Source organism: Talpa occidentalis, unplaced genomic scaffold (genome assembly GCF_014898055.3).
Source record: "Talpa occidentalis isolate TD23 unplaced genomic scaffold, MPIMG_talOcc4v2.1 talOcc4.14, whole genome shotgun sequence".
In the NCBI taxonomy this organism is placed as follows: Eukaryota; Metazoa; Chordata; class Mammalia; order Eulipotyphla; family Talpidae; genus Talpa; species Talpa occidentalis.
The window spans coordinates 26,050,959-26,072,682 of NW_023601433.1; the positions used below are offsets into that span (position 1 = coordinate 26,050,959).

The 21,724-nt window shown below is 42.7% G+C and overlaps 1 gene segment (V, D, J or C); it reads left to right on the forward strand.

The window, feature by feature from the left end:
* Window positions 1-397: 397 nt before the first annotated feature.
* LOC119244016 (immunoglobulin lambda variable 5-45-like) lies at window positions 398-21,680 on the forward strand. The segment is given in 3 exon segments: window positions 398-457; window positions 5,895-5,991; window positions 21,106-21,680. Coding segments are annotated over 3 exon segments (591 nt in total).
* Window positions 21,681-21,724: the final 44 nt, after the last annotated feature.

The window sequence follows — 21,724 nt, forward strand, 5'->3', positions numbered from 1 at the left end:
GGATGAAATCAGTATGCTGAAACTGGAAATAAATACAATGAAAAATCAAAACCAGGAAAAAGAAAGACCATTGAAATTATAAAGAAATGAATGATTTTCTGCGAAAAACAATACGACAGAGTGAGGAAGGACTTGCAAAAACAATATCCCAACATTGTGAACAACTTCTTGTTCTAAAGAGTGAAAATAACTCGCTGAGCACTCAACTGGAACATGAAAAACAAAATCAGAAACGCTGAAAGCAGAAGTTGAATCCTGCCGTCGTAGACTGGATGCTGATGTACAAGATCGTGGTCAAGGTCACAAGTCTGAGAGAGACCTAGAACATCATTTCCAAGAGACAAGAGAGGAGCGGCTACATTTAGAGGAGACATTATCTCAACTACAGAGGGAAAACATGTTGCTTCAACAGCACCTGAATGAGGCTCACAACAAAGCTGACAATAAAGAGGAGACAGTAATGAATATGCGAGGCCAGTTTCAGGACACTATAAGAAGGCTTCGAACTGAAAATGAGAAACAAAAACGAAACAAACGATGAGTTAATTGATGAATGTAATTGTTTTAAAAAAAGAATATATAATTATGAAAAGAAGAAAGCGGCAAGAGAAGTAAGTATTCTATTCAGAAATATATTTTTCAAGCTTCCTGAAGGAAAACTCAAAGTAATAATTGGTTAGGGCTAAAGATTGACTCTAGTGAATGTGAGAAATATATAGATTCTAATCATATTTGCTTTGTCAGCTTAGAACCATCTATTGTGTCCAGTAAATAAAAATTAGGCCTGAGAGGTGCATTACACTATGTAAAGACGTAGAGTCACCTATGAAATTTTAAAAGGGCAAATAATAAGTTGTCAATAGGTACAGACTGATATTAATAACTTAGTCATACTGCTAAAATAAAAATATGAATCTTTAAACCCCAATTTTGTACTATGATGAGGCAGCTAGGTAAAAGTGCTCAATACCTAAAATGAATATTTTGGAATTAATAGTCAAGTAAGTGTATTACCTTGACAGTCAACTCCAGATTTTCCAGATGAACTAAAATGTAGAGGCTGCATCTCATAGAACTTTTCTTTCAGGAGACTTTACTATTTTTTTTTTTTAGTTATTTTAGATAACAGTTGATATAGCTTTATTTTTACTCATGTCAGTTTGAATTGAATTTGAAAATATTTTGGTCTCCAATTATGTGTTCTAAAGACCTGCTCAGCACTTTAAAGGCATCTATTTTTTCATGAAATTATAATTTGAGACAAATGTTGGTTTCAGCAAAATTCTGATTTAATCTTCTTACTGTGATTTATACTTTACTTTGAACACTTTTATAAATAATTTTCTCACAATTCTCATTTCAAGGCTCAATTATTATCATTTGGACCTAGATTATCCAACACTAACAGAATTGGATATCTCTGTGATGTGTTACTTTGGCCTTAGACCCTCATTTTCAGACAAATGAGGGGTGGCAGGATGCATGTGTAGCGGGCAGGGAGTGAGGAGGGAAAATTTGTAAGGGTTGAGGTCAGGAAGGTAGGTGGAGGCAGAGTCCTTAGGGTCTTGAAGGCCATTGGAATGATTTCACTTTTATTCTGAGACAGAAGGATTTGAGCCGAGAATTGAAGTTAATGTAAGGATCTAATACAGAGAGGAAAATGTTCCCCAGTGTGAAATTTGCCACCACTAGTCTTGCCTCCATCTCCACTTCCCTTTGAGACTTTCAGGGGATTGTCAAGTTTTGCAAATTGGTCAGGGAAGAATGGTTAAGGGGTTGAATCTGTTGTCTAAGCTACATAGCAGTTTAGGCAAGAGGATAACAACTTCTCTTTCTTCAACTGAATTCAGTAAACAGGAAGTTGTATGTTAAAGAAGGTCAATGGATGATATTTTTCAAAGTACATATGTTAGCATTGTATATTATTAACATAATAATGTGATATTGATATAAAATCAGGAACAGAAATATCTTATTTAGGTAGCTATGAGAAAATATGATGATTTAAAAGTAGTACCATGCTCTTAGGCTATTCTTAATTTATATTTTTTCAATTACCAACTTTTAAAAGGGATTTTGTTATTTGGACTATCAGACTACATGAGTACAGATACTGGAATGATTCAATTTTATTTTTATAATTCACAATAAACTTAGTTGATATTGATAGTTTTAAACTAACTTTCTCACATTTGAATTTTTTTTTAATTTTCAAATTTTAAATTAATGTTTGCTTCGAAGAACTGGAGTGTAGGGCAGAGGTGCAATTGGACGGGGCGGGCAGGGGGGTGATGGTTTAAGAGGACATTTAACAGAGTTGGGAGCAGAACAGGTGGATTTACTGAAATACATTGCTAAGGGGAACAGCAGGTGAGACAGGTAAGGTCTGTTGGGGCATGTGTGGGTTATCTTCCTGGCCGGGGATCGAACTCAGGTCACAGTGATAGCACTGAGACTTAACCCCTAGGCCACCAGGGAGGCCCTTCATGGTTGAAATTGCTCTCTGAATCACTGACTCAGAAAGATACCTGTATAATTATTCAGATTATAAGCATTAAAATGTATTTTAATTTTCTTTAGGCACAAATAACACCTCAAGACAATTTGAAACTGTTCAGAGGTACTCAGACTACTTCAATAAGTCAAATGGAAGTCAGATATAAAAATTTGGAAACTGAAAATTGCAGACTGCAAACTGAATTAGAGTCACAGAGAATAAAATTGGGAAAATACATGCAGCTCTACCTAGAAGAATCAAAAATGAGACAATCACTGCAAAATAACGTAAACACGTAAGCTGAAAAAACAGGAATCATAGAAAATAAACTTAGTTCATTTATTTACCTCTAAAGCATAATTGTTATAGATCCAGGTTCATGTAATTAGTAAGAAGTCATTATTTGGAAAATAATGTTAATAAGTGAATATTTTTTTTAAGATTCATTTTTTATTTATGCATACAAGAGCTGGGGCACAGGCCAGCGATGTGGGGGTGAGAAGATCCACCAGAGACAGAGTGGGGAACAGAACAGGCAGAAAGAATGAAATACACTGTTAAGGGGAGCTGGGGGCTAGTCAGGAGAGGTCTAATGTGCCATGTGGGTTTCTCCCTGGCCAGCTGGGGATCAAACCCATGCCTCAGAGGCTGTCGGTTGCTTCACAGTGCGATGCCCAAGCCCTTGCGCCACCAGGGAGGCCCAGTGAATATATCTTTAAAATGTTATTCCAGGACAGTTTGAATCTCCTCTCTTTTTTGTTTTTTGTTAAAGACTGATTTATTTATTTATACAATCACTGGGTATAGTCAGAAGCGCAGGACGGTAAGAGAATTCACCAGAGCCAGAGGGAGAGCAGAGTAGGCAGACAGACGAAATACACTGCTGAGGGGAGCAGCGGGCAGCAGGAGAGGTCTTCGCACCATGTGGGACCCTAGCCTGGCAGCTGGGGATCAAAGCAGCGCTGCAGAGGCTGAGGGCAGCTTCACAACCCAGCGCTCAACCACTGCGCTACCGCGCGGGGGAACTGAATCTCCTCTCTTTTGTTGATTTTACATGACTTAATTTTTAGCCCTAAATAATTTCATCTAGTTAACCTGATCGAATAGACTTTAAGATAAGGATATTTGAAACTTGTAACTTAGTGTTATTGTTATAAAATTGCTTGTCATAATTCCCCCAGTAGAAATATTAATGAGTTTATTTTTTTTTGAAGATTACAATTTCAATTCAAGTGGTCTTCAAGTATCACTACACTTAGCACAGTTTGGCTACTGGTGAATTAATTTTCTTGACATGGTCTCTGACACTATTGCTGGAGGGCACCCTGAGACAAACTGTCCTTCACAGTTTTAGATTTTCTGCTCTCCAGAAAGGCCTACAAGTGAAATGAGGAAAGCTGCAGGAGGTGAAGGGTAGTATCATTCACAGACTGACTACAAATAAATATTGGGTTCTGCTTCTGCTTGAGAAGGTGTGTGGAAGCCCACATGGGTAGATCTTAACACCAGTGCCTTTGTAACAGTGTTAGGGGCTTTCTTTTCCCTGGAGCTATTAAGTTCTCTTTAGTCACGCACCAGGCACCTCTCCTGTTCTCCCCTAGAAGTTGTTGCTCCAAGTAAATCTTCAGTGCCAAAGGTTTAACTCTCAGAGGTACTGAGTGAAATGTGTAAGGATAGTGAAAGGAAATGCTTGACATTATCCCTGAAGCCGCCTCCATCACTGCCCGCCCTCCCTGCTTTGAATTACTTATTAGGAACCTTCCCAGAAACATGGGCTTCTTTACCACAATTTTAAACCCCTAATTATAACAGTAAGTATGCGCCAACACATTTTGAGTGTTAAAACATTGTTTTATGGGAAATTCATGTTATGGCAACATTTGTTTTTAAAGTGCAAATTATTCAGGCCAAAATGAAATATTAAGGATTTGGGTTTGGCAGTCTTCACAGGACCATTGAGAAGCTAACAGAAGTCAATACTGAACGTCTTATGGGGGAAACACATCCCGAACATGTATTCAACGCTCCTCCTCTGAGGCCATGCCTACCGCTATCTTCTGCAACAAGCCCACTCAATAGTCCTAATAATCGTTTCATGCTTGATAGTTATCTTACTAGACAAAATTCAACAACTTTTCCTACCTTCAACCCACGACCTTAAAATGAAAGCATAGACACTTAACTATGACAAGGTTAGTTATATTACCTTTCTTTTTTTAAGATTTATTTATTTATTTATACAAGCACTGGGTACAGTCAGAAGTGTGGGAAGGTGAGAGAATTCACCAGAGCCAGAGAAGGGAACAAAACAGGCAGACTGACGAAATACACTGCTGAGGGGAGCAGCAGGTGCGGCAGGAGAGGTCTGTCATGCCATGTGGGACCCTCGTCGGTGGCGGGTGATTTAATCAGTGCTGCAGAGGCTGTGGGCAGCTTCACAGCCCAGTGCTCAACCACTGTGCCACTGGGGAGGCCCTACATTACTTTTTGACAAATTTTATATCACCTTGGTTTCAAATTTCTGATGCGATATTCATTTATACTTTGACAAAATTCTTAGTCATTCACTAACTTATTTATACATGCTAAGTAAATGTCAGTTACTTGTGCTAATAAAGTAGACAGAAAATTTAAAATTATAAGTCCCTGGCTCTCGCATTTTCAGAATCACTGATATAATTGAATTAGATGTAACTAAATCAACACATTTAAAATTTCTTGAAAATCTGTGTTTAATCAGATGTTAGAAATTAAATATTATTGCTTGATAACCAGAAGTATACTTTGAGATACTTTGGCTTACTTTATGATTGATTTCAGTTTGACTGTGGTTCATAAGAATTTTAAAGTTTCTCTGTACATTACCTGCCTCATTTTTCCACCATGTGCTAAGTTTATGACTGACATCCAAACAGATGTTTATCATTTACAGTAACTCCTCTTTATGAATTAAGCATAAATTAATTACTAAAAATTAATTTCCATTGTCACTATCTTATATACCCTGCTGAGGGGAGCAGATGGTGAGTCAGGAGAGGTTTGCCGCAACATGTGGGTAGCTCCCTGGCTGGGGTTCAAACTCATGCTGCAGTGGCTGCAGATAGCTTCATAGGTTGCATCTTAACTCCTTATGCCAACCAGGGAAGCCCTGACAAAGTATTTTCGATAAAGAATGCAATTCTTTGTTTTTCTTTCCAGCTGCTGCTGAAGTTGAATCTGGATCATATTGAGCTTTTGTAGGAATTTACAGATACATCTCATGAAATCAAGATGCACTTTTGAGGTCAAGGACCAGGAAAATGCATGCCACACAACTTCCAGAGCAAAGGGAATATATAAAGTGAAGGGTGAAGAACTAGGCCAATAATTTAATAAACCATAGATATGAAGATGGCAGCGCCAATTGAAACAGACACTTTGGTCACTTCGTGAATCTTCTGAGCCCTACAGAATTCCATTAAGAAGAGTCAGCTCTCAAGTCTTCTCTCTAGAAGGTGAGATAGGAATTTGGTCTGTCCTTTTCAATCAAATGTTCTATCCCAAATCAGCCATGACTCTCCAAAATCTTAATAAGAATCCTATATAAGCGGGAACCCACTGCCAGTGCTGACCAGGCGTGCAGGAAGTGCGTCCATGCATTGCCACTTTAGAACAGGGACATTTCTTCAGTAAAGACTGCTTGAAACCGGGAGAAGGCTTCCAGAGGAGCCAGAGGTGAGCTGGGAAGTTCGCCCAAACCAGGCCCCTTCTGGCCTGCAGTCCAAGCCCAGAGGGGGAGCGGGAACCCACCGCCAGGGCAGACAGGGCGCGCAGGGAGTATGTCCCCGCATCGCCACTTTAGAAAAGGGATGTTTCTTCAGTAAAAATTGCTTGAAACCGGCAGAGGGCTTCTGGAGGAACCAGAGGTGAGCTGGGAAGTTCGCCCATGCCAGGCCCCTTCTGTCCTGCAGTCCCAGCCCAGAGGGGGCAGCAGAGGAGTGTGAACCCACATTGCCTTTTTAGAACAGGGACCTTTCTTCAGTAAAACCTGCTTGAAACCGGCAGATGGCTCTTCGAAGAGCCAGAGGTGAGCTGGGAAGTTCGCCCAAGATGCTGGCCAAGTATCAGCAACACAGTATCCCAATGCATACAGCAAATTAGAAAACAGACAGTAGGGCCTCCCTGGTGGCGCAGTGGTTGAGCGCTGGGTTGTGAAGCTGCCCGTGGCCTCTGCGGCACTGGTTCAATCCCCGGCTGCTCCCCACCCACTGGAGGAGGGTACCACATGGCGCACAGACCTCTCCTGCCGCCTGCTGCTCCCCTCAGCAGTGTACTTCAGTTTCTGCCTGCTCTGCTCCCTGCTCTGGCTCTGGTGAATTCTCTCACCCTCCCGCGCTTCTGACTGTACCCAGTGCTTGATAAACAAACAAACAAACAAACAAATAAATAAAACATGCCTTAAGAAAAAAAAAAAAAAGGAAAACAGACAGTAGGGAGTAGAAAACCCCACGCAACCCATCAACTCCTCAGGAAAAAGCACACCACAAAAAGAAAACCACCCCCAGATTACAACGACCGTAACTTGGAAGAACTTCTGAGTCTTCCAGAAAGAGAATTTAAAATTGCCATGATTAAAAAAACTGACAGAAATCATAAAGGAAAACAATGATAAGGGAAAAATGATCAATGATCAGAAGAATGAAATTGAGTCCCTAGAGAGGGAAGTAAAAGAAATGCAGATCAAAGAATTAATGGAGGTGCTAAAGAACTGGAAAAACAATGAAAGCAGAATAGATGAAATGGAAGAACGAATATGTACTCTTGAAGACACAGAAATAAAAAGAACCAAAACAGAAAGGAAAGAGAAGAACAAAGGAAAAAGACCAAAGAGAGACTTCAGGAACTATCTGACTCCATGAGGAAAGGAAATATAAGAGTTATAGGAATCCCAGAAGGAGAGGAGATAGATGTAGGAACAGAGAAAATATTCCAGGAGATAATTGAAGAGAACTTCCCAAACATGAAGAAGGAGCTGAAAATTGATATACAAGAAGCAAGAAGAACACCAAACTTCTACGACGAAAGGAAAAATACAGCAAGACACATAATAGTAAAGCTCCCAAGAACCCAGGACAAGGAAAAAATAATGAAGCAGACAAGAGGGAAGAAACAGGTAACATTCAAAGGAAAACCAATCAGACTGACATCAGACTTCTCCAAAGAAACACTACGGGCAAGGAGGGAGTGGAGGGATAGTCAATAGACTCCAAGAAAACAGATGCCAACCAAGAATACTCTATCATGCAAAGCTCTCCTTCCTCTGTGAAGAAAGAATAAGGACCGTCCCAGACAAACAGAAACTCTGGAATTTCATTACGACTAAACCCCCACTCCAAAAAATACTACAAGGTATCCTAAAGCCAGAACCTCAGAGAGATGAATAACAACTAAAGAAGGCCAAAAAATAGTTATTAAAAGAATAAATAAAATCAAAGGAAAGACAAACACAATGGCAAATACAGATGCTAACATCATTATTAACTCTAAATGTAAATGGACTAAACTCTTTAATAAAAAGACACAGAGTTGCAGGCTGGATTAAGAAACAAAATCCAACCTTTGCTGTCTCCAGGAAACACATTTAGCTACAAAAGATAAAAATAGACTCAAAGTTAAAGGATAGAAAACAATCCTACAAGCATATGGACCAAAAAAGTAAGCAGGAACAGCTATACTTTTATCAGATAAAACAGATTTCAAACTCAAAAAGATAAAAAGAGACCCTAATGGTCACTACATTATAATCAAGGGGACAATACTTAAAGAAGAAATAACACTCATTAACATATACTCACCATACGAAGGAGCACCAAAATATATTAGACAACTATTGTCATCTCTGAAAACAGACATCAGAGAAAACACATATGTAGTGGGGGACTTTAACACACCACTATCAACAATGGATAGATCAATAAGACAAAAAATAAGTAAAGACACTAAAGCTCTAAATAAGGATCTAGAGCGCTTGGGCTTAACAGACATCTATAGAACACTAAATCCAAAAAAATCTGAGTACATATATTTCTCAAGCTCACACGGATCATTCTCCAGGATCGATCACATCCTGGGACACAATACAAACATCAACAGATACACCAAGATTGAAATCATTCTAACCATCTTTTCTGGCCATGAAGGCATCAAACTAGAAATAAACCATAAAAAGAAGGCAAGGAACTCTCCTACCTCATGGAGATTGAAAACCACACTTCTGGAAGACCACTGGACTAACGAGGAGATCAAAGAAGAAATTAAAAAATTCTTTGAGTTGAATGACAAAGAGGACACCAATTTCCTAAATGTATGGGATGCAGCAAAAGCAGTAATAAGAGGAAAATATATAGCAATAGAGGCTCACATCAAGAAATAAGAAAGAACTCAAAGAAACAACTTAATCTCGAAGCTCAAAGATCTAGAAAAGGAACAATAAAAAAAAAAAACCCAAAACCAGTAGAAGAAAAGAAATAATAAAAACCGAAGCAGAAATAAATGAAATTGAAACTAAAAAAACAATCCAAAAGATCAATGAAACCAAGAGCTGGTTCTTCAAAAAAATCAATAAAATAGACAAACCCCTAGCCAAGGAAAAAAAGGGAGAAAGCACAAATAAACAGGATCTTTCATTTATGATCCTATTTATCTGTGCTTTCTCCCAACGGACACAGCAGAATTCAAATATTTCAGTAACTACTATGAACAGTTATATGGAAACAAGTTCAACAATCTAGAGGAGATGGACAAATTCCTACAACTCTACAATCACCCAAAGCTAGATAAAGAAGAAATAGAACACCTAAACATGTCAGGCCAGCCGGGCAAATCAAGGGGGTACCCGGGGGAGGAAGCAGGGGCTTGGTATGGAACAGGGGTACGCGAGGAGTGGAGACAAAGCCAGGATCATCGCCAGTCTCATTTATTCAGGAATGTGTACAATGTTATATAGGGTTCAGAGGAGGAGGTCTCTCCTTATCTCTAGCAAGGAGAGACCACCAATGCAAACAAGCCACAGTAGCAAGCAGGGGGAAAGGATCAGTCGTCACAATAGGAAACTTGAAACCTTCACTTGAGCTAACATTCAGTACCTGCTTCAGGCAAGAACCCCGATGTTCAGGTCTGGGCTCAGGTCTGGGCCCCGACAGATCCTCCTTTTCTATTATTTCTAATGAGAGAGCGAAAAGACAAAACCCCTCGGGAACTGCGCCTGTCTTAGGTCTCAGGAGTCACAGACGTGTGGCGATTTAGCACCTCAAGCCATTTTGAGTCTGTCCCCGATCTTACCCGTCATTGGCTGACCAGTCCATCGCACAGGGAAGGGAGTCTTATTTCTTCAGACTGAGTGTAAGTCTGAGTAAGAGCCTCCCTTATCTAGCATCTCCAACTTATGGTAATGTACCTGAATGGGTTTTGCCTGAAGGGCCTGAATCTGTTGTCTTACAAAAGAGATTATCCTGTTAAAAATGTAAGGACCCACAACAACCAATATCAAAAGGGTTAATAGGGGACCCATGAGGGGAAGAAGGTAGGGTAGGAGTCCATTGAGACCGGTCCAGAGTGGATTTTCAGCTAGCTCCTGGCATCTTCTTTCCAGGTCATCTTGTAACTGTCGGATTTTATTGCGGACAATTCCTGATTTGTTGGCGTAGAAACAGCATTTCTCCTGCAGGACCAAGCAAATACCCCCTTTTCCGCTGTTAGCAAATCAAGGCCCCGTCGATTTTGAAGGACTACCTCAGCTAAGGAGTCAACCTGATCCTGAAGATCCTGAATAGTACTGGAAAGAGCATGAACATCATTAATAAGTTGTTGAGACAGTTTAGTATATTGTGAGAGAGATATGCCTAATCCAGCTGTCCCTGAGGCCACGGCGGCAGTTATACCCAGGCCTGCAAATAAGGGAATCAGGTATACTGCTCTTTTACTTCTACTGAAAAAATGGTCAACCGTTGGAATGGGCATGGGCTCACTTCCAGGAACCATGTTTATGTTGGGTAGAAGGAAACCCAACACGCATTGACCAGTCCAATTAGTCGGCAATGCGGTATACGCCCGGTTATTTCCACAAATGAAAACAGTGTCCTCGGGAGGACAAAGAGGAGAATTCACCTGAGAGGTGACATCAGTAAAAGTGGAACAATTTGAAAAAGCTAGTGCTCCCAAGTCAAGAGAGGTATTAAGATCGGAAGTGAAACAATGCGCCTCAAAAAACTGGATAGGCTGAACCAAGATGGGAACCGAGAAAGAACAATTATGGTAGGGCGCAAGTGAGGAATTGGTTGTTGGAAAGGCCAAAGGCACAGGGAAACCCATTTGTAAACATAGCCAACAATTATTGGCCAGTGAGGAATTTGTTGAATTAAGTAAATTGAACGAAGAGTTGAGGATATTAAAAGTATTGTAGTCAATGCCCAACTTTTGTCTTTCAGCAGGAAGGGCAAGTAGATGGTAGCTAAGCGCAGGGGGAAGGCGTGGTGCAAGCTGTTTTAAGACTGTACTGACAAAACGATATCTGGCTTTGTCTTGAGGACCTCCTCCATCGGTGACATGTACTGGGGCAGTAGTTGCCCAGCACACTGTGTCACCGACCTTTTTGTTAGCACCACAGGTGGTCAGCAAGGTAGAGGCCAGTGGCCGACTTGCAGGGGATGTCCTGATAAGAACAGCAGTATAATAAGTCTTATTATTATTGGCCATGCATTCAGAAAAGGTCTTGTAACATGAGGAGTGTACTGACTCAGCAAAGGAAGTGCAGGTACACTGCCCTCCATTTGAGGGGCCACCTATAGCTGTCCGGAGGCATTTATAGCGGGTCTTACGGCTGGAGCCTGCAACAGTGACCAAATATGCGATGTGGCCAGGGCAAGTAATGTAAGAGACATACCCATTAGGAGCGGTAGAGAAATAGCCCCACCTGTACTCACAAGGTTTACCATGAAGATGTTGAATCAAAGACACAATCTTGCCTGGATCCTTGAAGCCGGCAAAGGCCCAAGAGAAAAGTAACACCTCAGCATAGAGGATGAGCCAGGAAGTGGTCACCAATGCTGTAACAAATCTGTAACAAATCTGACAAGCCCTTCAGGCAACCATCGGGCTGCATCATGAGTCTGTGAAGAGAAACATACTGATCCCCTTCCCCAGATCAGAACTGGGTTAGGGCCATACAGAGATCCTGAAATTTAGTCCTCCAAAGTAAATGATCTCCGCCGTCAAGGACAGTCTTTACTAAAGTTTGCCAATCTAGGGGAGTGAGCCACCCTTCTGTGATAGAATCAAGAATTGTGAGAGTGAAAAGGGCACTAGCACCATATTGGGTAACAGCGGTTTTTAATTCCTTTAAATGTTGAAAATTATGTTTTTGGTGATAACGGCGGCATTGGCCTTGAGCATCTAGAGCTTTAATAACAGGAAAGACAGAAGCCATGGAAAAGGGTTTTTGGGAGGCGGGAAAGCAGACAAAGCCGCGGGAGCCGGGGGAGGAGTTAAAGTGGCTTCGGCGCTAACCCCGCCCCATAATGGTGGCTTTAAGGTGACGTCAGCTTCAAGCCCGCCCCTTAACCCCTTAACCGGCGGCTTTGAAGTGGCCTCGGCGTCTCCCCTCCCCCGTAATGGCGGAGCGGGATCTGAGTTGGTTGAAAAAGTTAATTGGATCTGTTGAAGTTGAAGGGAAAGTTGATGATAACGAGCCTGTATGCGCATGCGCTCCTCAAGGTGGGCGATTTTGGTTTTTAAGGTCGAGATTAGGGTCAGCAAGTTGTGAGGGCGCAGAGGCAACAGCGGCCTTGTAGTAAGGAGGAGAGTGGGGATTGTAACGTGCAGCCTCCTCCTCCAGGTTGCCCCAATCTGCTTCGCCCGCCTCAGGATCCTCCCCTTTTGCGATAGTGGGGGGAGGTTGCGAAGCAACTTTGATTTCCCTTTTGGAGTTAAGCAGTGGAAAAACTCCGCCCTCTTCTTCAGAGGAGCAAGGAGGGTTTGTAGCTACAGAAGTAAACTTGCTCAGAGAGGGATAAATTCTGTTTTTCTTTTTTATTTTGGGCTGGTCGGGAGAGGCCTTTCATTTTTCTCTAAAGGTTCTTTTTGTTCTTCTTTGGATGGATCATCCTCCGCATCACTGTGAAACGGAATTAAGTCCTCACAGTGATCATTGGGGGATGGGGCCCCAAACATAGTGGGGAAAGCACTTCTAAGCAATTGTTTGGTTTCCCCCACCCTTTTCCATCTTTTTTGATCTATTGTGCCCTCTTGAGGGAACCAAGGACACAGGTCTTGAACAGAATCAAAAAAGTGGAGTAGATCCTTTTTTGTGACCCTGACTCCTCGCGTCCTAAGTGCCTCTTTTAATTGCTTCACATATATCTCATGCTGGCTTATATCCTGTCCCATGATTCAGACGCTGTACCTGAGCTTACCTTATCCACGACGTAGCAGGGTCCCACTTCCATAAGGCTTCCTCCTGAGCTAGCTAGCTTCCTTTTCGGGCATCTTCTCCCTCTGTAGTTCTTCCTCCTACCTGGGCCCCATGCTGGGCTTCAAATGTCCGGGCCAGCCAGGCAAATCAACAGGGTACCCGGGGGAGGAAGCAGGGGCTTGGTATGGAACAGGGGTACGCGAGGAGTGGAGACAAAGCCAGGATCATCGCCAGTCTCATTTATTCAGGAATGTGTACAATGTTATATAGGGTTCAGAGGAGGAGGTCTCTCCTTATCTCTAGCAAGGAGAGACCACCAATGCAAACAAGCCACAGTAGCAAGCAGGGGGAAAGGATCAGTCCTCACAATAGGAAACTTGAAACCTTCACTTGAGCTAACATTCAGTACCTGCTTCAGGCAAGAACCCCGATGTTCAGGTCTGGACCTCAGGTCTGGGCCCCAACATAAACAGACCAATTACAAGCAGCGAAATTGAAATGGTAATCAAAAATCTCCCCAAAAACAAAAGCCCAGGACCTGATGGATTTACAAATGAATTCTACCAAAGATTCAGAGACGAATTAGTGCCTATCCTTCACAAACTCTTCCAAAAATTTGAGAAGGAAAGGATAATACCAAACACGTTATATGAAGCCAAAATTACACTAATACCAAAACCGAACAAGGACAACACAAAAAAAGAAAACTACAGGCCAATCTCCCTAATGAACACTGATGCAAAAATCCTCAATAAAATTTTAGCTATCAGAATCCAACAATGTATCCATAAGATAATTCACCACGACCAAGTAGGATTCATTCCAGGAACACAAGAATGGTTCAACATCCAAAAAACAATCAACGTTATCCAACACATCAACAAAAAGAAATATAAAAAACATATGATGATATTAATAGATGCTGAGAAAGCTTTCGACAAAGTGCAACACTCATTCATGAGAAAAGCCCTTAAAATTCTTGGGATACAAGGAACATACCTCAACATCATAAAGGCCATATATGACAAGCCAACAGCCAGTATCATTCTCAATGGTGAAAAGCTGAAAGCATTCCCATTAAGATATGGAACAAGACAAGGATGTCCACTCTCACCACTGCTTTTCAATATAATACTGGAAGTCCTAGCCAGAGCAATAAGAGAAAGACATACAAAGAATCCAAATAGGAAAAGAAGAAGTCAAATTATCACTATTTGCAGATGAATGATAATATACATAGAGAACCCCAAAAACTCCACAGAAAAACTAATTCAACTCATCAATCAGTTCAGTAAAGTGGCAGTATACAAAATCAACACGCAAAAGTCAGTAGCCTTCCTATACACAAACAATAAATCTGAAGAAGATGAAATAAAAAAAAACATCCCTTTTATTATCAAAACAAAAGAAAAATCAAATACTTGGGAATAAATCTAACAAAAGAGGTAAAGGACCTATACAGAGAAAACTATAAAACACTGTTAAAAGAAATAGAAGAAGACACAAAGAAATGGAAAGACATCCCCTGCTCATGGATTGGAAGAATAAACATTATTAAAATGGCCATCATACCCAAAGCAATATACAGATTCAGTGCTATTCCAATAAAAATTTCAATGCCATTCTTCAAAGAAATAGAACAATTATTGATGAAATTCGTATGGAATCACCAAAAACCCCGAAGAGAGAGACAAAGCTCTCCTGAAAAAAAAAAAAAAAAAGAAGAAGGGACTGGAGGCATCACACTCCCAGACTTCTTCAAACTATACTACAAAGCCATAATCATCAAAAATGCATGGTATTGGAACAAGAACAGACACACAGACCAATGGAATCAAATAGAAAATCCAGAAATAAACCCACAGATTTATGGTCAACTAATCTTTGACAAAGGAGCAAAGAATATGCATTGGAGCAAAGAAAATTTGTTCAATAAATGGTGCTGGGAAAACTGGGTCGCTACATGCAAAAGAATGAAGCTTGACTACTACCTCACAGCATACATAAAAACCAACTCAAAATAGATTAAAGAACTAGACATAAGACCTGAAATTATAAAATACATAGAAGGAAATATAGGCGAAACACTACGTGATTTGCACATCAAAGACATCTTTACAGACACATCACCCAAAGCAGTGATAGTGAAGGCAAAGATAAACAGCTGGGACTACATCAGATTCTGCACAGCAAAAGAGACAATAACAAAAACAAAGAGAAACCCCACCGACTGGGAGAACATTTTTGCACACAACACTAATGATAAAGGACTGATCACAAAAATCTACAAAGAGCTGATGAGACTCAACAAAAACAAAGAAAATAATCCAGTCAAAAATGGGCAGAATAGCTAAAAAGAAACTTCTCTGAAGAGGAAATGCAAATGGCCAACAGGCATATGAAAAAATGTTCAACATCACTTGTCATCAGGGAAATGCAAAACAAAACTACCATGAGATACCATCTTACACCAGTGAGAATGGCACATATTAAAAAAACTAGCAACAACCAATGTTGGTGAGGGTGTGGAGAAAAAGGAACTCTCCTGCACTGTTGGTGGGAGTGCAAACTGGTCCAACCACTATGGAGAGCTGTGTGGAGATTTCTCGACCTACTAAACATAGAGCTTCCATATGATCCAGCAATTCCACTCCTAGGTATTTACTCAAAGGACACAGAAACATCAATTCCAAAGAGCACCTGCACCCCTGTGTTTATAGCAGCACTGTTTACAATAGCTAAGCTTTGGAAACAACCCAAAAGCCCAAAAATAGATGACTGTATCAAGAAGATGTGGTACATATATACCATGGAATATTACTCAGCATTCAAAAAAGATAAACACATGCAATTTGCAGCAACATGGGTGGCGCTGGAAGGGATCATGCTCAGTGAAATAAGCCAGAAAGAAAAAGAAAAATACTGGATGGTCTCACTCATTGCAGGAATCCAGAAAACTTAAATAAGGGACCAAGAAAAAGAATAACTATAAGAAAGTAAAAATCAAAATCAACAAACAACTATGAACCAGAGACACTCTATGGGGAGTGGGGGGCGGGGTTGGGAGGGATTGGGGTCAAAATAATGGGGTCGCAATTGTATGGGAATATAGAAATAAAAAAAAATATATATATATACAAAAAAATTCACCTTTGAAGCATCCCAAGAAAATGTAAAGATTTTGAAGGTAAAGTACATGACCTGAATGATAAAATAATACAACTTGACTTACTGGGCTATTTACATTACATTTTAATTGTTTCCTATACTTGTGTAAATTTTTATTAGAGGACAATATTTTCATATCATTCTGATTTAAGTTTACTTTACATTTTGTTTCTTGGCATCTAACTAAACTTTAAGTAGATTTAGTGAATGAAAACTAGCACTATTGAGTTTTACACATAACAAATTGCCTAAATACCAACTGTTTCAATAGCACTCAAACAACCCAGTTGCGATTCATCTCTTAGTAGTGTTTTGTATTTTGAACGTTTATAACATAATTTTGACACCCAGCTGCTGTGACTGTTATAGGAGCAGGAAGACCACAGTGCAGGTTTTCTGATCCAGCAGAATGGGTAAAGGAGGGTCAGAGTCCTCAGTGGCTTTTGCAGGTATTTTATTTAGATTACCAGGTACACGGCAGGCAGGGGTGCTGGGGGTCCAGGAGGCTGGCAGGCCTCGGGGCCCCAGCAAGTCTTCACTCTGTCCAGGCTCCCCAGCGTTCTCAGCTTCTCTTGGCTTCTTGGCTTCTCTGCTTCTCTGCTTCTCTGTTTCTCTTTCAGTTTCTGCTGGCATCCCCATAATGCCGCCCTTAAAAGCTCAGTCTTAGCCCAGGTGAATCCCATCTACCTATGCCCACACGCTATTGTAGGTGCTCACCATCAGGCCTGCATTCAGGACCACAGGGTTCCATCATCTGATGGTTCCATCCTGATGGCGGGAGGGCAGAAAAGCCTGACATTTTTCCTTACCCTACAGTCCACCCTCTCAGGGTTTTCTGCCATACAGTCCATATATACAATTCTGTTTCTTAGCAAACAAACAATGTAGCCATGGCCCACAAAAGCAAATACATCACAATATAACAACAAAATACAACAGAACACAAATAAGTCCAGCAGGGCCCCAACCTAGTGGCAAAAGACAATTATTGGTACCAGCAGATGAGCCACCAAATCTGCTGTCAAAGGCACTGCTCATACAAGGGAGGGGAACCACTCACGGCATCTACTGTAACACACCAGGAGCCGTCAGGCTTCCTGGCCTTCCTGGCTATGGTCTCAGCCACTAGCCACACACCGCATCCACCCCCAGGATGCACTCACTCCTGGACTGGGGATTCTCTACTCTTTGGGGGTAATCGCCCAACCCTCAGAGTTTCTGTCTGTGGTCACTCCAACACTCGGCTTTCATAGCCACCAATGCGACACACAGACCCTTACACTCAGGCCAACCCATTACACAAGCACATGGGTCGGGATCCTTGGATACAAACTCTACATTCAGCTTGGGCTCCACCCCAAGCCACGTTCCCCACCCGTCCCCCAAGGACGGGTTCCTCAGTTCCTCACCCTCACTCGACAACGAGCAGGGCATCACCCACAGGTGATTTTACCAGACTCACTGGCCTTCCTCAGCTTACTTAGTGCTTAGCAGCCACTCAGGGCTTCCCAAACTTAGCATCAGTACCAGCTTTTGCCTTCTCAGTTGGCTTTTCTCCTCCGCCTAGCAGCTGGGCATCCAGGCAGGGCCCCAACCTAGTGGCAAAAGACAATTATTGGTACCAGCAGATGATCCACCAAATCTGCTGCCGAAGGCACTGCTCATACGAGGGAGGGGAACTACTCAGACATCTGTCACATGCCAGGAGCCGTCAGGCTTCCTGACCTTCTCTGGCTATAGTCTCGGCTACAAGCCACACACTGCATCCACCCCCAGGACGCACTTACTCCTAGATTGGGGATTCTCTACTCTTTGGGGGTAATCGCCAGCCCTCAGGGTTTCTGCCTGCAGTCGCTCCAACACTCGGCTTTCATAGCTACCCATGTGACACGCAGACCCCTGCACTCAGGCCAACCCACTGCACAGCACATGGGTCGGGGATCCAAACTCTGTATGCGGCCTCTCTTAGGTCCCCTCTTCGGCTTGGGCTCGACCCCAAGCCCCGTTCCCCACCTGTCCCCCAAGGATGGGTTCCTCAGCTCCTCACCCTCAATCAAGAATGAGCAGGGCATCACCCACAGGTGGTTTTACGAGACTCACTGGCCTTCCTCAGCTTACTTGGTTCTGAACAGACACTCAGGGCTTCCCAAACTCAGCATCAGCACCAGCTTTTGCCTTCTCAGTTGGCTTTTCTCCTCCGCCTAGCTGCTGGGCATACACAGGCTGCTTTCAACCATCAAGGCCCACTGGCCACGCCCAGATTCCCATTTTGTGGGGTGTACAAACGATAGTACCCTCCCCCATGATCCCAAAAACTTAACTTGCCAAAGATCCTCCGTCTTCTGGCGGGATTGTCAGTCCAAGTCCATCAGTCCAAGTCCATTGGCCTCTCCCTGCATCAGCACTGGTGAGCTCCAAATCATGGTCCTCTCTTGCCCAGCATGCCTCAGGGGTCGTTGGCTGGTCCTCTCGGGCATCTCCTCCACGCGAGGTCTCGTCCTGCAGCTCCCAGACCTTGTCCATCTGCTGTGCCGCCATGACGCCTCCAGCGTCGTCACAAGCAAACACAGTCTGTTACTCCTTAGTCCCTCCAGGTCTTTGGAGGGCTCCATACCCGTCTGCAGGGATCATCTTGCGGACTTACGCCAATTGTAGGGGCTGGAAGGACCACTGAGCAGGTTTTCTGATCCCATGCAGACCGGGTAAAGGAGGAGTCCGAGTCCTCAGAGGCTCTTGCAGGTTTTTTATTTAGATTTACCAGGTACAAGGCAGGCAGGGTTGCTGGGGAGCCGGGAGGCTGGCAGACCTCCCAGCCCCCAGCAAGTCTTCACTCTCTCTGGGTTCCCCGGCCTTCTCTCATTCTCACTCTGCTTCTCTTGGCTTCTTGGCTTCTCTGTTTCTCTTTCGGCTTCTGCTGGCATCCCTGTGACGCCACCCTTAAAAGCCCAGTCTTAGCCCAGGTGAATCCTATCTACCTATGCCCACACCCTATTGCAGGTGCCCGCCATCAGGCATGCATTCAGGACCTCAAGGATGCATCATCTATCCTGATGGCGGGAGGGCAGAAAAGCCTGACATTTTTCCTTACCCTACAGACTATTGTCAGGATTTGGATGTTTTACAATTGTTATAATGCCATAAAACTGACTCTGTATAATTGTAATGTAAACATGGATTCCTAGATCTTCCCTCATGGTAAAGTGGGACTTGCTTTTCTCCTGTTCTTGTTATTTTTTTACTTTAGGTTTACTTTTTGGAAACATTCTTAAAATTAAAGTTCCAAGTTGTAGTGGAAAAATATTTTTTTGACCCTGAACCATTTGAGTAAATTGGTAACATGTTATTTCCCGATCATTTAGTGTATATTTCCTGCAACTCAGTTCATTCTATAAAATTACATGTAGCCTTTCCTATAAGAAAATTAACACTAGTAATTCTGTTATTTAATCCCCATATTCTTTTCAAGTTTTGTTCATCCATAGTATCTTTCATAGCAAAAACAAAAAAACAAAAACATCCCGTCCATATCCATAAATTGCCTTTAGTTGTCATGTCTCTTAGTCTCCTGCAACTGGGAACAGTTCTTCAGTCTTCTCTTGACTTTCTTGACCTTAAATCTTTGAAGAGTAAATTCTAGTAATGTAGAACGTACCTCAGTATGGATTCTTATGTGTCTTTATGGTGAGATTCAGATAATACATTTTTAACAAGAGTATTAAAGAAGTATTGCAGCCCATCATAGGACCGACAATTTTTGTATGTCACCCAATGGTGATGTCAGCATTGGCCAGTGAAGGTAGTATCTGCTGAGATTCTCCTCTGTAATGCCACTTTATAATTTAAATAGTATTTCATGGGGAAGTACTTTGAGACAATGTAAATAGCTCTGCCCTTCATCATACATTTTGTTTTTTTGAATCTTAAAAATATTTTATTGTGATTTTTTTAAAAGTACATCAGCACGAGTCAAAAGTTCAATTGCCATTTACTCATGAAAATAACCTTTACTTTCCTCAATTAAGATGGAATGTGTTTTTCCTCCACAGACATGAGAGGATTCAGAAAAGCCTGAAAATCACTTACTCTACACATGACATTTGATATATTTGCCGAATTATGCACTGTATCCCATGGAGTTTATTCTTGGAAATCCCCACTCTGTGCTACCTACCTGAGCATCCTCTAATGCCCTTCACAGCTTCATTGACCATCCTCTGTGATACCTGACTTTTTGCACTTTGGGATGAATAATCTTGTATACTGTAACAAAAGAGTTGTAGTGTACATGCTTGTAGCTCCATGTGCAGGACTCTGGGAAGCAGAGCCTACAGTAATCAGTACATTATTCTGCAACTACAGCACTTGGGGATCAGAGCTGGGTGTGTGACTAGAGTCAGTGACCTGGTGACTGCAGACACCAGCTGGCCTCAGGCCATGAGGAGTGTGTGCCTGTGACCAGCAGGTGAGGCTGTGGGACTATTCTGAAGGCTCCACACAACTGTAGAGTGAGGGCCATTCACTCAGAGAAGACTGGTGCTGGTGGCTGTGCTTGGGCTTCCTGATGGGATTCACCCGCGGTGTCCTGTCTGGCCTGGGGTAGTCCAGGTACAGTTGGTTTCCCCAAGGACTTCCTCAAGAGGAGAAGCAAATATGCTTCCTTCTCAATGTGAAGTGTGAGCTGAGCTCCAGCACCAGGACTCAGGGAGGGGCTGGGCAGGCCCAGCTTGAAACACATTTGCATGCACAGCCCCTCCTGTGGCCCAGGGTGGGGAGAAAAGGAGGCCTGGGGCAGCCCAGCCCCACGTGGGGCCCAGGGGTCTGTGAGCACCATGGCCTGGACTTCTCTGCTGCTCCTGCTCCTCTTTCAATGCACAGGTGGGGGCAGGCCTCAGACACCCAGGTGTCCCTAATCTGAATCAATTTCTTGTACTTCTACTACACCAGCAGCTGCACCTTGTTCGTCCAGTTCATTCTGATGTGTCTGTGTCTGCAGGTTCCCTCTCCCAGCCTGTGCTGACTCAGCCGCTCGCCCTCTCTGCTTCTCCTGGAGCCACAGCCAGACTCACCTGCACCCTGAGCAGTGGATTCAGTGTTGGCAGCTATGCCATACACTGGTACCAGCAGAAGCCAGGGAGCCCTCTCCGGTACCTCCTGTACTACTACTCAGACTCAGATAAGCACCAGGGCCCCGGGGTCCCCAGCCGCTTCTCTGGAGCCAAAGACGCCTCCGCCAATGCAGGCCTCCTGCTGGTCTCTGGGCCGCAGCCTGAGGACGAGGCCGACTACTTCTGTCAGATCAAGCACAGCGGTGCTTCTCCCTGTGACCCACACAGATGGGGAAGTGGGACAGAAACCTCAGCCTGCTCAGGGACCAAGTCCTCGACCCTCTCCAGTTTCAAATTACCTCAACACACTCATTGTACTTAGAGGAGCTTCCAGGCCCCAGTGTCTGTCCTGCCAGTTTTCTGTTCAGTGTGTCTGAACTCTCAGGAAACACAAAAACAACAGTGCCGTGATGATACAGAAATCTTGCCTCGTTCAGTGTTTAAAAATTCTGAATAAAATGATCTGGGCTTTTTGTTTGTTTTGTTTTGTCTTTTTTACTCTTCTTT